Source organism: Leptodactylus fuscus, chromosome 10 (assembly GCF_031893055.1).
Source record: "Leptodactylus fuscus isolate aLepFus1 chromosome 10, aLepFus1.hap2, whole genome shotgun sequence".
Taxonomy (NCBI): Eukaryota; Metazoa; Chordata; class Amphibia; order Anura; family Leptodactylidae; genus Leptodactylus; species Leptodactylus fuscus.
In genome coordinates this window covers 4,214,877-4,230,752 of record NC_134274.1, presented here as the reverse complement: position 1 = coordinate 4,230,752, position 15,876 = coordinate 4,214,877, and the positions used below count along the sequence as shown (strand labels likewise).

Here is a 15,876-nt window from a genome sequence, read left to right as displayed (position 1 = left end):
AGAGTTCTCCTCCTCCAGCCTAAAATGGCTGATAAAAGGAAGTAATAGATGATATTCCCTCCTGACGTGGCTGATACCAGATAGTAATAGATTATTCCCCTTCCTACATAGTTGGGGCTCAGGGTTATTCCGTCTGCCTCCTTTGGCCTGACATGGCTGATAAAAGGGAGCAATAGATTGTATTCACCCGGAGATATTAGGTGTTTCTGGTTTCCTACATTTATCACAATTCAGACTTTCCTTCCACTATATGGGTCACACAAAACTATAGTGACATTGCTCTTATTACTACAGTCCCCCATATAGTGACGTCACTCTTATTACTACAGTCCCTCGTATAGTGACGTCACTCTTATTACTACAGTCCCCCCGTATAGTGACATTGCTCTTATTACTACAGTCCCCCATATAGAGACGTCACTCTTATTACTACAGTCCCTCGTATAGTGACGTTGCTCTTATTACTACAGTCCCCCATATAGTGACGTCACTCTTATTACTACAGTCCCTCGTATAGTGACGTCACTCTTATTACTACAGTCCCCCCGTATAGTGACATTGCTCTTATTACTACAGTCCCCCATATAGAGACGTCGCTCTTATTACTACAGTCCCTCGTATAGTGACATTGCTCTTATTACCACAGTCCCCCGTATAGTGACGTCACTCTTATTACTACAGTCCCTCGTATAGTGACGTTGCTCTTATTACCACAGTCCCCCATATAGTGACGTCACTCTTATTACTACAGTCCCTCGTATAGTGACATTGCTCTTATTACCACAGTCCCCCGTATAGTGACGTCACTCTTATTACTACAGTCCCTCGTATAGTGACGTTGCTCTTATTACCACAGTCCCCCATATAGTGACGTCACTCTTATTACTACAGTCCCCCCGTATAGTGACATTGCTCTTATTACTACAGTCCCCCACGTATAGTGACATTGCTCTTATTACTACAGTCCCCCCGTATAGTGACATTGCTCTTATTACCACAGTCCCCCCATATAGTGACATTGCTCTTATTACTACAGTCCCCCATATAGTGACGTCACTCTTATTACTACAGTCCCTCGTATAGTGACGTCGCTCTTATTACCACAGTCCCCCATATAGTGACGTCACTCTTATTACTACAGTCCCCCTGTATAGTGACGTTGCTCTTATGACCACAGTCCCCCCTGTATAGTGACATTGCTCTTATTACTACAGTCCCCCACGTATAGTGACATTGCTCTTATTACTACAGTCCCCCCGTATAGTGACATTGCTCTTATTACCACAGTCCCTCCGTATAGTGACATCGCTCTTATTACTACAGTCCCCCCGTATAGTGACATTGCTCTTATTACCACAGTCCCTCCGTATAGTGACATCGCTCTTATTACTACAGTCCCCCCGTATAGTGACATTGCTCTTATTACCACAGTCCCTCCGTATAGTGACATTGCTCTTATTACTACAGTCCCTCCGTATAGTGACATTGCTCTTATTACTACAGTCCCCCCGTATAGTGACATTGCTCTTATTACTACAGTCCCCCCATATAGTGACATCGCTCTTATTACTACAGTCCCCCCGTATAGTGACATTGCTCTTATTACTACAGTCCCCCCGTATAGTGACATTGCTCTTATTACTACAGTCCCCCCATATAGTGACATCGCTCTTATTACTACAGTCCCCCCGTATAGTGACATTGCTCTTATTACCACAGTCCCTCCGTATAGTGACATCGCTCTTATTACTACAGTCCCCCCGTATAGTGACATTGCTCTTATTACCACAGTCCCTCCGTATAGTGACATCGCTCTTATTACTACAGTCCCCCCGTATAGTGACATTGCTCTTATTACCACAGTCCCCCCGTATAGTGACATCGCTCTTATTACTACAGTACCCCTGTATAGTGACATTGCTCTTATTACCACAGTTCCCCGTATAGTGACATCGCTCTTATTACTACAGTCCCCCCGTATAGTGACATCGCTCTTATTACTACAGTCCCCCACGTACAGTGACATTGCTCTTATTACCACAGTCCCCCCGTATAGTGACGTCGCTCTTATTACTACAGTCCCCCTGTATAGTGACGTTGCTCTTATGACCACAGTCCCCCTGTATAGTGACATTGCTCTTATTACCACAGTCCCCCGTATAGTGACGTTGCTCTTATTACTACAGTCCCCCCGTATAGTGACATTGCTCTTATTACCACAGTCCCCCCATATAGTGACGTAGCTCTTATTACCACAGTCCCCCTGTATAGTGACGTCTCTCTTATTACTACAGTCCCCCCATATAGTGACATTGCTCTTATTACCACAGTCCCCCCGTATAATGACGTCGCTCTTATTACCACAGTCCCCCTGTATAGTGACGTCGCTCTTATTACTACAGTCCCCCCATATAGTGACATTGCTCTTATTACCACAGTCCCCCCATATAGTGACATTGCTCTTATTACCACAGTCCCCCCATATAGTGACGTCGCTCTTATTACCACAGTCCCCCTGTATAGTGACGTTTCTCTTATTACCACAGTCCCCCCGTATAGTGACATCGCTCTTATTACTACAGTCCCCTGTATAGTGACATCGGTCTTATTACTACAGTCCCCCCGTATAGTGACATTGCTCTTATTACCACAGTCCCCCTGTATAGCAACGTTGCTCTTATTGCTACAGTCCCCCATATAGCGACGTTGCTCTTATTGCCACAGTCCCCCATATAGTGACATAGCTCTTATTACAACAGTCCTCCGATATAGTGACATCATTCTTATTACTATACTTATTGTTACACTTATTATTACACTCTTATTACCACAGTCTCTCCATATAGCAATGTTGCTCTTATTGCTAGTCCCCCCATATAGCAACGTCGCTCTTATTGCCATAGTCCCCCCGTATAGTGATGTCGCTCTTATTACTACAGTGCCCCTGTATAGTGATGTCGCTCTTATTAGCACAGTCCCCCCGTACAGTGATGTTGTTCTTATTACTACAGTCCCCCCGTATAGTGACGTCGCTGTTATTACTACAGTCCTCCCGTATAGTGACGTCGCTGTTATTACCACAGTCCCCCTGTATAGCGATGTCGCTCTTATTACCACAGTCCCCCCGTATAGTGACATCGCTCTTATTACCACAGTCCCCCTGTATAGCGACGTCGCTATTAGTACTATAGTCCCCCCGTATAGTGACATAGCTCTTATTACCACAGTCCCCCCGTATACTGACATCGCTCTTATTACTACAGTCCCCCGTATAGTGATGTTTCTCTTATTACCACAGTCCCCCCATATAGTGATGTCGCTCTTATTACCACAGTCCTCCCGTATAGTGAGGTCACTCTTATTACTACAGTCCCCCGTATAGTGACGTTGCTCTTATTACCACAGTCCCCCCACAGTCCCCCTGTATAGCGATGTCGCTCTTATTGCCACAGTCGTCCCGTATAGTGACATCGCTCTTATTACTACAGTCCCCCGTATAGTGATGTTTCTCTTATTACCACAGTCCCCCCGTATAGTGACATCGCTCTTATTACTACAGTCCCCCTGTATAGCGACATCACTCATTGCCACAGTCCCCCCGTATAGTGACGGTGCTCTTTTTACTACAGTACTGTGCAATTTCCGTATAGAATTAGACTGGTTACATGAGCTAAGAATTGTGAGCCACACACAAGACAAGATAAGTTGTACTGTGCAGCATCCACACAATCACAGTGTTGCAGGTAACAGGGTACAGACATGTCGTTGCATCCACTGGTTCAGACACCACTCTCTGTCCAGAAGCTTCTTTGCTGTGATACCATTTATCTTGTGTCGTTTCCTATTTGAGGCTCTCAGATCCTTGAGTGGCTGTCACTGCCGCTAATTGGACTTGGCAATAATTAATCAAGTCGTCAGATTAATTACTTGTACCGGCGGCCATTTATTTATGGGGTATAATATACTAAATGGATGGGGAGGGGGAGGTGTAGCCAAGAGCTGTCACCATATACAGCAAAGGAAAATGATCACTGGAAATGTGTGTATCAGTGCACATAGACTGATCATGGTCTGCGAGGGCCCCTGGACTACTAGTAATGGTGGGACGCTGGACATAGGAGTCACATCAGGTGACAGCAACAGTCCTGAAGTGGTTAATACAGTGAGGGCAAAGTGTAATACCAATCCTCACCCCCTTTATCTGCCCCCCACATCCTGCTATTATATACAATGTAACTAGGGGAGAAGCTGTGACATGGAAGGATCAGACTACACAGGGTTTGTTTGTAGTCTGTTACCCTGGAGATACATAAGGCTGCATAGCAGATGTAGGGACAGAACAGTGGGAACCTTTCATGGAGATTATCTCTGCAAAGTAAACGTATTTGCAATAAAAACTAATAGTTATAAAGGTGAAGTCACTGTTAACTTCCCTTGATTGGACAATACAGGACCCTATCAGCTCAGGCACGATTTCCCTGCAGCATCACCTAAGTCCTAAACAAGAGACCCCACTAAAAATACCCTAAAGGGATATATATGGAAAGAAGGTTTCTAATCCAGACAATCCCTTTAAGTACAGTACTAACTTCTCTATACTAACCTGATATCACACAGTACGCCGCTGACACCCTCTCCAGTCTGAGCCCGGGCCGCTTCTTTTTTTCGCTCTACAATGTAATTAACTTGGGCGTAATTAAATAATTGATTTAAAAGGCAATTCTGGCATCAATTATGTGATGAAAAGCAGGTTAATTCTCCAAAACAGCAGGGAGATAGAACACAAAGCAATGGGATCTAGTGAGTACAATGAGGAAAGAAAACCTGACCTGTCTGGAGCCCGGCGCTTACGAGACTGCTGCATTGTCCGGGGACTCTTACCTTAAACTCCAGGTCATCTGGACATTAAGGCTTCAGACAGACAGTAGGGTTACATAAGGGGAGAGTGTACAGAGGCATATGGGGCCCCTGCCTCTGTGTGTGGCCATATAGCAAAAATATTCTCTTCAGGTCTCTACCTCTAGGAGCAGCCTAAGTTCAGTGATAGCTGACCCAGGTGCGTCAAAAGATGGGGCTGCAAGACACAGCATAGGAAGTCCAGGTCAGGATAGTTAGAGTTCGTTTGTAATGGTATACAGGCAATAGGTCAGGGCAGGTGGCGCAGAGTCAATACAATTATAGGCAGGTAGGTTCAGAGTCAGGTAAAAGGCAGAGATCAAACGCAGGTAGTCAAAGTACACATCAGTAAAAGAATCTCCACTGGAAACTAGAAAACTATGAACCTGATTGCTCAGGCACCTTCCCATAAGTAAGGTGCACTAAAGGGCCCAGGAAAAAAAGAGACTGGCTGGGGACGAGTTCCCATAGTGCACACACTGGGTTATATGTAAAGTGTGTTTTTGGGCCCTCTAGATTACATGATTCCAGGAGCCCACCCTCAAACAATCCCGAAGAAATAGATCATATCGCCTTTCAAATTTGGGTGTCCATTATTGGGCCCAATTGAAGATCCTCTGACTCTGCCTCTCAACTAACAAAAACAAAGACCCAGGACTCGACCCAGGACCCAGGTCTCCCCAAGTCCCCAAGACCCCAATACCTTCCCGTTCATTGTAGATGGATGGAGGGCTGTGCATTTCTGTGCATCTGTTCTCCAGGGGCCCACAGTAGCTTTTTCAATAGACACAATTACCTATAATGTCTCCATGATAAATATAGTGACACTTGTACAAAAACATATAGAAAACCATCAGCAAATACGGTCAAATCTACCGAAAACCCAGAAACACTTCTGAATGTCTGAGTCCTCACATCCTTTCTCCAGCCCTCACCACACATGACGTCTTATCCCAACCATTAAAGTCTGATTATTGAAGCCGCGGCAGCCAAAGGCTTTAATGTAATTCATTGTAATTAATTCAAGGATTTCATCTCCCGAAATGACTGAAAATGAATACATTATATCGAGCTAGAAGAAAAAAAAAAAAAAAACAATATGGAGGATGATGTAAGGGGCCAATCCATTATCTCAGGTCTTCAAATGGATCGGGTTAGGATGGTTTTGTAAATTTTAATGCATTTGGAGGGAACCTGTCACCATGGAAATGCAACGAAATCTGCAGACACGGTATAGAGCAGGAGGAGCCGCCGAGCAGAGTAAGACAGAGAAACCTTTCTGAGACACCCAAAATTACATAAAAAATAAAGAAAACTAGAAATCTGTCACAGAAAATGTGGTCTGGGTAAGGGGCTGGTCTGAGTACGGGGGTGGTCTGGGTAAGGGGTTGGTCTTGGTAAGGGGGCAGTCTGAGTAAGGGGCTAGTTTGGGTAAGGGGCTGGTCTGGGTAAGAGGCTGGCCTGGGTAAGGGGGGTGGTCTGGGTAAGAGCCTGGTCTGGGTAAGAGGCTTGTCTGGGTAAGGGGGCGGTCTGGGTAAGAGGCTTGTCTGGGTAAGGGGGCGGTCTGGGTAAGAGGCTGGTCTGGGTAAGGGGCTGGTCTGGGTAAGGGGCTAGTCTGGGTAAGGGGCTGGTCTGGGTAAGAGGCTTGTCTGGGTAAGGGGGCGGTCTGGGTAAGAGGCTGGTCTGGGTAAGGGGCTGGTCTGGGTAAGGGGCTAGTCTGGGTAAGGGGCTGGTCTGGGTAAGAGGCTGGTCTGGGTAAGGGGCTGGTCTGGGTAAGGGGCTAGTCTGGGTAAGGGGCTGGTCTGGGTAAGAGGCTGGTCTGGCTAAGGGGCTGGTCTGAGTAAGGGGCTGGTCTGGGTAAGGGGCTGGTCTAGGTAAGGGGGCAGTCTGGTTAAGGGGCTGGTCTGGCTAAGGGGCTGGTTTGGGTATGGGGTGGTCTGGGCAAAGGGGCGGTCTAGGTAAGGGGGTGGTTTAGGTTATTTAGAAAAGCAGCAGAACTGTGAATGCTGCTTTGGGGGTGCACAGAGTATTATACGCTGCGGGGAGGGGAGAGTAGTGGTTACAATGTCTCCAATACATAGCACACACACAAAGAAGACATCCTGCTCCCCTATATACCTGTAGCTCGCCAAAGTAACAGCAGCATGGAGAACATTATAGAACAGGATCAAGCAAGCTGTAAATCAATGACTGGGTGAGATAGAAAACTTACAAGAGTCTGCAGCAGTGTCTCCGCCTCCTTTTCCTCCTTCCATAGACTTTTATGGACAACAAGTAACCTGATCCCTTGATGAGCTTAAAGTCTGTCTCATCTCTCAGGATGTATTTAAGAGCACTTCAGAGAGGAGAGGAACATTTTTCTTACAACTATATTACAAAGTTTCTTAGATTTGCTTCATTTCTGTAAAGTTTATTAAAATGCCCCTGACCATATCTCCTTAGCCAATACCAGTTGACCCCCCTGTATCTCCAGTTACCAGGACTCGGAGATATCGTCCTCGACCAATGAATGAAGGAATCTAATGAAAGATTTATATACTTTATTTATAAAGGATTATATACAATATCTTCCTTCTTCTCCCCCTTGTGGTGAGTAAACAAAGATCACCAAATAAACTGGACATCATGTAGCGATTCCTCCCGCGGCCAGGATAAGAACGGCTCCACAAGTGACGGCTCAAAGGCGAACTATCATTTTATATAAAAGGTCAAGAATCTCGTCGTATAATTTATACAGGATACATAGAGGAACCGGAATTGCTGATTGGAAACATGAAGTGTCCGGATGGCGTTCAGATATTCTTGGTGTTACATATTGTTATCATACACTGAAGAGATTTAGTCGCCGACTAAAGGAACTCTCCACTGACATCACAACAGATGACAAAAACTTCCGGCACCAAATAAAAAATGATTTCAGGTTTGTGCATAACTTTGGAATGACACATTGACTAGGAGCTACTTTTTTTTTTTCTTCTAATTTGCAAGGATGGAAGTAAAAGTACAACACGTATCGTTAGAAAAGAATGATAGTTCCCCTTTAAGACCCTTATTTACATAATCGCCAAACTACCGCAGTTTAACCTAGGGTAACTTTAAAAAATATTCAAAGAGCATTTACCCCAAAAATAAAGAAAATTCTACTGCAAATATAAATCCTCAAGGTCATCCTCAGCTAATGTTTAGCCAAGGTTCCTGGAAGATGCCCAATAGTTGGCATCAGCTCTTACGGGGGTTGTCACTTACAGATGGGCCCTCCCGGGCTCAGCATATCCTGAGATGTATTGTGCAAGATGATCAGCTTTTCAAAACAACATGGTTTTGTCAAGCTCTGTAAAGGTTTGCATATGTGGCCCCCTAGTGGTTGTGTTGTGAGTTGCAGCCTGAAGATAAAAAAAAGTTGCTGATATCTCCAGTAATAAGGTTTACGTTGACCATAGTGATGTCCAGAGAAAGAACCAACCAGACTGGCACAAGGTACTCTGGTGCTCTGAAGATTTAACCCCCTCCTGCAACTAGGGATGGAGATGAATCCCTTTAATTATCTCCATTTCTTTAATAAACAAGACCAAACGTGACCAGGAGGGTTGTCAGATTAGCTAAGGTCCATAACGATGATGTAGCAATGGATGGCGATGGTTGTCATCTAGCATGTGACACTATGGAAGTCTAGTAACTGTACACGAGTACCCCTGCAAGAGCTGCAATGGTGTCCCCCAACTTTTTGGAATTTTGTAGTTCTAAAAATGAACTTTTTGTAGGATCAGTAAGAGTTTTTTGTCCGGTATTGGAACTCATCCCCATACAAGTAATTAACGACAAGCTGCAATATTAGGAGCAACCCATCGATATTCCAGGGTAACAGTGTCTAATCATTTGGGGTCCAATCTCTGGGACCCCCCAACAATCTAAATAATGTGCACTGCAAGCTTCCGAGTGATCTTTGTGAAAGGACCAGTGGTGCACATGCGTGTCTACCTCTCCATTGGTGATCTCATAGAAACTAATGATGCCTTGACCGCGCATGCGCACCACCACTCCGCTCACTCTGAGCATTCAGGGGAACCTGTAGACCCTCGTTCTCATTGGCTGGGCCCCTGAGGACTTATATTTAACACTTAGTTATTATTTTAGGGGAAAATGCCCTTTTAACCCGTTCACCGCTAAAAGACAGGTGATAATTTTGCAAGTCCTCTCGATCAGCGAAAGGGTTAAAGCATGCAAATTTTCTGGCGTAGGTCAATTCATTGATCATGTACAAACACAAGTGAGTTTAAAAGAGGGTCGGGGTGTGTCCCATAGAGTTTGTAGCCTTTACGCAGAGTGACGACGCTTCCTCTTCATCGGGTTTAAAGCTAAAAACCTCAGATTTTTTCTGAATTTGGGAGCAGTCCGATTCCAGGTGGGCTTCCTTCCGTCCTTCCTGCCCTCCTTCCTTCTCGCCTTCCTTCCTTCACACATTAACATAGGTTGGGTTTTCGTTTGTGCTTTGATTTTCAGCAACCATTGAAATACTTCCTGGGAAGAATGGAAAGAAAATGTTAAAAATTATAATTTTTTATACAAAGATTGCAAGACAGCGACGAATGGTTTCATATCTGGAACATGTAGAGCGGCAACAGACAGGAGGACCACAAGGAGGTGACACCAAAGAGCAGACGGAGAGGATGACAAGGGAGAGGCTCCATCCAACACTATGACCCGGCTTCCTACAACTGTTTCCATTTTAGATACAAATGGAAACTTTGTTAGTGGTTATGGAGAACTTCAGGTCAGGTTTTTATATTGTCCATGTATAGACTTTCCATTCCCTACTGTCATGAAGGATAAGGATGGACTTCAACAGGGAGACATCAACTTTCCATCCAGGTCACCTTCAAGGTCAAGATGATACTTACCAATAGGTATAAGGCCGTCTTTCTGGTCGATGCTCTATCTGCACAACCCTATCACCAGTCATGGTAGCAGAGCCTAATCTCCATAGATAATGGACAATGTCCATGTCCCCTGATTCCTGCGGGAGTCTTAAGGAATCCCTATGATGAATTAAGAATCCAAGCACTCATAAGGGCCACATCTCTCAATGTGTCTAGGCCAAGTATCCCCTACTCAAATTACTGGACATGAAAGTAGACACAGTGTAATCTGGACTGGAAAGTTGCTAGTCTGAACCTAGTCAGGAGATTGGACTCCTTGCATTACAGTGATTGATGATCCTGCGAGACCCAGCTCCACCATGGCTCCCCATACTGTATATAGTGCGGACAGTAGAGCCGCGAGGAGGGAGGAACTCTCCATAGACCACTAAGATGTAAGGCGTCTCGACGTCCAGACTATGCCTTATAGTCCATTATAGGGACTGTCCTAGTAGTCAAACCCACATCAATCACCTATGTAGTGTCTGTAATACTCCGACATCTTAATCTCTGTGCCCATGAGATAATCTAGAATATCAAGTAATCTGCAATCGGGCAATGAGAAAGTAACTGAAGGAACTGAACTTTTTCTCAGTTCTTTTCTAGAAGTCTTGGAAAACATTGTACAATGTGACCTGAGACGTCTTGAGATATGATTGTGGTATCGTTTCTCTTCTTGGTCCTGATGGAGGAGGAGGTGAAGCTTTCTCTATAGTAATTATCTCCTTCAATATCTTCTGCTGCTTAGGATTCCAGACAGCAGCGAGCGGCTCCACTAGACAGAGGTATAGATTGTTCTGGACATGACACGAGGGCTTGGTATGGTACCCCCCCCCCCCCATGGTCTTGGTGTATGGCCAGATCCAGCCCCATGTGAGATAACAGTCCCTCCCCAATCCCCCCTCCCCATATTCATCATCCAGGATGTGGAGCCGGAGAAGAGACTTCAGGTTCTGATATATAATTCTCTGTAGATACTTTACATAGTGAGAATAAAACCAGCAGATTATCACAGCGGGGCCGAGGGGTCAATACACAAGTCACAGGGATGGGAATCCTTATGTGAGGCTAAATAGAACCATAGATAGATAAATAATAGATAGATAGATAGATAGATAGATAGATAGATAGGAGATAGATAGTTAGATAGATAGATAGATAGATAGATAGGAGAGATAGATAGATAGATAGATAGATAGATAGATAGATAGATAGATAGATAGATAGATAGATAGATAGATAGGAGATAGATAGATAGGAGATAGATAGATAATGATAGATAGATAGATAGATAGATAGATAGATAGATAGATAGATAGATAGATAGATAGATAGATAGATAGATAGATAGATAGGAGAGATAGATAGATAGATAGATAGATAGATAGATAGATAGATAGATAGATAGATAGATAGATAGATAGATAGATAGATAGATAGATAGATAGGAGATAGATAGATAATGATAGATAGATAGATAGATAGATAGATAGATAGATAGATAGATAGGAGATAGATAGATAGATAGATAGATAGATAGATAGATAGATAGATAGATAGGAGATAGATAGATAATGATAGATAGATAGAAAGATAGATAGATAGGAGATAGATGATAGATAGATAGATAGATAGATAGATAGATAGATAGGAGATAGATAATAGATAGATAGATAGATAGATAGATAGATAGATAGATAGATAGATAGGAGATAGTTAGTTAGATAGATAGATAGATAGATAGATAGATAGATAGATAGATAGATAGATAGAAGAGATAGATAGATAGATAGATAGATAGATAGATAGATAGGAGATAGATAGATAGATAGATAGATAGATAGATAGATAGATAGATAGGAGATAGTTAGTTAGATAGATAGGAGAGATAGATAGATAGGAGATAGATAGATAGATAGATAGATAGATAGATAGATAGATAGATAGATAGGAGATAGATAGGAGATAGATAGATAGATAGATAGATAGATAGATAGATAGATAGATAGATAGATGAGAGAGAATCCCTTAGATTGTTGCCATTAGGCTAGAGCCCAAATGACAGCTTTATTGGCAGAGCACATGGTATAGATGTAGAACAAGATGACAGTATATAAAGCGTCCATCAGATGGCTGATAGAGAGTAATACAAGGAACATTACAGATTGAAGTTGCTGATCCATCAGTGTAATGACTTCTGCTGGTATATAATGTGATGATATAGCGCAGGCTTAGGGAGTCTCAGGAGTATTATTATATCATGGCGGCGACTATACATATATAAGTAGTTATAGCAGCTGTCAGGCGCCCGCTATATGATTATACTTTTAGCATTTTTGTGGGGAATACCATAGCAGTGGATGTCTGTTATCTGCTGCTACTATGGGGTTAAGTAACCAGAGTGCACTTTGTATTACTACATGGGCCCTGCCATGTTATATGGCCTGTGAATGTGAGAAATATTAAGTGCATACTGTAGTTGGAGTGGTTACATTGCCTCGTGTCAATCACACTGAACTCCATAACAGGGCAGTATAGAAATAGATGTTATCCTCAGTACCAGACAGCTGCTGCCAAGGCCAGAAGGAACTTTAAGGGAGTCTGCCACTAGTATCCAGCATATCACCCTAGGCCTGCAGATAGATATGCTGGTTCTAGTGACACTAACCTATATATCTGCAGGGCTGGGGTGATATGCTGGTTCTAGTGACACTAACCTATATATCTGCAGGGCTGGGGTGATATGCTGGTTCTAGTGACACTAACCTATATATCTGCAGGGCTGGGGTGATATGCTGGTTCTGGTGACAGTAACCTATCTATCTGCAGGGCTGGGGTGATATGCTGGGTCTGGTGACAGTAACCTATCTATCTGCAGGGCTGGGGTGATATGCTGGGTCTGGTGACAGTAGCCTATCTATCTGCAGGGCTGGGGTGATATGCTGGTTCTGGTGACAGTAACCTATCTATCTGCAGGGCTGGGGTGATATACTGGTTCTGGTGACAGTAACCTATCTGTCTGCAGGGCTGGGGTGATATGCTGGTTCTGGTGACAGTAACCTATCTATCTGCAGGGCTGGGGTGATATGCTGGTCCTGGTGACACTAACCTATCTATCTGCAGGTCCAGTTCCATGATGTACGACTATAAGGGCATGTTCACATTTGCATTGGAGATCTCGTCTTGAGTCTCCACCTAGTCTGTCTTAAATCACAAGTGAAGGAGTCCTGCAAGGAGAATTGTTTTATCTAGAAATGTCATTGCAAAAACAATAAACACCCAACACACCCTATTATATGGTCATCATGGGGGTCGCTTGTGGATTGGAATTGACATGACCCTAACTGACTATGCAGGCCTCTCTAGCCCTGGTTCTACACTAGCCCAGGGACTATTGCCCCCAGCCCATCTATGGCAGCTAAGCACAGGACACCCTAGTGGCCCCCAACCCTTCTTCTCAGTGACCCTGTAGTGACCATTCATGGTTCTCTCCTGACATCCTATCTTCACTGCCAGTCTTGGCTCCGTTGATACTACACGTCCACCTCGTCCTTCATAGGTTGATGTATTCGGGCCAGTAGAAGTGGTGGTTTGATAAGTTTTCCTCCTCTGGACCAGTCAGACACCTTAAGTCTGCCTTTTGTAGTCTATTTTACTTGTCGTCCTGTTAAGACGTCCTTTAATCTCAGCCTCATAAAATTCAGACGGGATAAGTCTCACATTTGCATTTGGCTGTTTCAGCTTCTGTCCGTGGTGCTGATCCTTTAATTTCTTGCTGAAAAGGCTTAAAAGGGTTTAAACGTGCGCCGAGGAGAACATTAGAACTTTGAAACTGCGAGAAGATTGCATTTTTTATCAATCCACAACGTTAGCATTGTCAGATATGTAGATGAATTAAAGGGGAACCAACACCAGCCGCAATGATCGGATACAATAGTGGGGCACTGGGTGTGAGCAAGAAAACCTACAGTACGGCACACTGGCCACTATGGAGACTATCCAACACATTACAGATGTGGGTGCAACGGGATGGGGATCAAGGAGGGCGAGAAAGGGACATCTCAAACCAACAGATTAACTATAACTAGCACCAGAAAACTGCCATTAGTTATACCTGACATCCAGGCAAGTCTCTGATTGGCATAAATATCAAATCTAACACCTGGAACCTCAATGGAACGTGCCAGAATTACCTATAGTCTAATAATTGTAATATATCGTACACCAGTGATCACAATATAAAGACCAGCCCATGATGTGCAAGACTTAATAAATTCTCCTCACCCTGTATCTACATTACATTACTTATCCTGTATTATACTCCAGAGCTGCGCTCACTATTCTGCTGGTGCAGTCACTGTGTACATACATTACATTACTTATCCTGTATTATACCCCAGAGCTGCGCTCACTATTCTGCTGGTGCAGTCACTGTGTACATACATTACATTACTTATCCTGTATTATACCCCAGAGCTGCGCTCACTATTCTGCTGATGCAGTCACTGTGTACATACATTACATTACTTATCCTGTATTATACCCCAGAGCTGCGCTCACTATTCTGCTGATGCAGTCACTGTGTACATACATTACATTACTTATCCTGTATTATACCCCAGAGCTGCGCTCACTATTCTGCTGGTGCAGTCACTGTGTACATACATTACATTACTTATCCTGTATTATACCCCAGAGCTGCGCTCACTATTCTGCTGGTACAGTCACTGTGTACATACATTACAATACTTATCCTGTATTATACCCCAGAGCTGCGCTCACTATTCTGCTGGTGCAGTCACTGTGTACATACATTACATTACTTATCCTGTATTATACTCCAGAGCTGCGCTCACTATTCTGCTGGTGCAGTCACTGTGTACATACATTACATTACTTATCCTGTATTATACTCCAGAGCTGCGCTCACTATTCTGCTGGTGCAGTCACTGTGTATATACATTACATTACTTATCCTGTATTATACTCCAGAGCTGCGCTCACTATTCTGCTGGTGCAGTCACTGTGTATATACATTACATTACTTATCCTGTATTATACTCCAGAGCTGTGCTCACTATTCTGCTGGTGCAGTCACTGTGTACATACATTACATTACTTATCCTGTATTATACTCCAGAGCTGCGCTCACTATTCTGCTGGTACAGTCACTGTGTACATACATTACATTACTTATCCTGTATGATACTCCAGAGCTGCGCTCACTATTCTGCTGGTGCAGTCACTGTGTACATACATTACATTACTTATCCTGTATTATACTCCAGAGCTGCGCTCACTATTCTGCTGGTGCAGTCACTGTGTACATACATTACATTACTTATCCTGTATTATACTCCAGAGCTGCGCTCACTATTCTGCTGGTACAGTCACTGTGTACATACATTACATTACTTATCCTGTATTATACTCCAGAGCAGCGCTCACTATTCTGCTGGTGCAGTCACTGTGTACATACATTACATTACTTATCCTGTATTATACTCCAGAGCTGCGCTCACTATTCTGCTGGTACAGTCACTGTGTACATACATTACATTACTTATCCTGTATTATGCTCCAGAGCTGCGCTCACTATTCTGCTGGTGCAGTCACTGTGTACATACATTACATTACTTATCCTGTATTATACTCCAGAGCTGCGCTCACTATTCTGCTGGTGCAGTCACTGTGTACATACATTACATTACTTATCCTGTATTATACCCCAGATCTGCGCTCACTATTCTGCTGGTGCAGTCACTGTGTACATACATTACATTACTTATCCTGTATTATACCCCAGAGCTGCGCTCACTATTCTGCTGGTGCAGTCACTGTGTACATACATTACATTACTTATCCTGTATTATACTCCAGAGCTGCGCTCACTATTCTGCTGGTGCAGTCACTGTGTACATACATTACATTACTTATCCTGTATTATACTCCAGAGCTGCGCTCACTATTCTGCTGGTGCAGTCACTGTGTACATACATTACATTACTTATCCTGTATTATACCCCAGATCTGCGCTCACTATTCTGCTGGTACAGTCACTGTG

At 43.6% G+C, this 15,876-nt stretch overlaps 1 protein-coding gene across 1 annotated transcript in view; it reads right to left on the bottom strand.

Annotated features, from left to right (window-relative positions):
- Positions 1–7,469: 7,469 nt before the first annotated feature.
- The window catches only part of SORCS1 (sortilin related VPS10 domain containing receptor 1), a 400,088-nt gene continuing 391,681 nt past the window's right edge, over positions 7,470–15,876 (bottom strand). The window contains 2 exon segments of the mRNA XM_075258641.1: positions 7,470–9,340; positions 9,343–9,410. Coding sequence (XP_075114742.1) covers positions 9,170–9,340; positions 9,343–9,410 — 239 coding nt within the window. The 3' untranslated portion in view covers positions 7,470–9,169.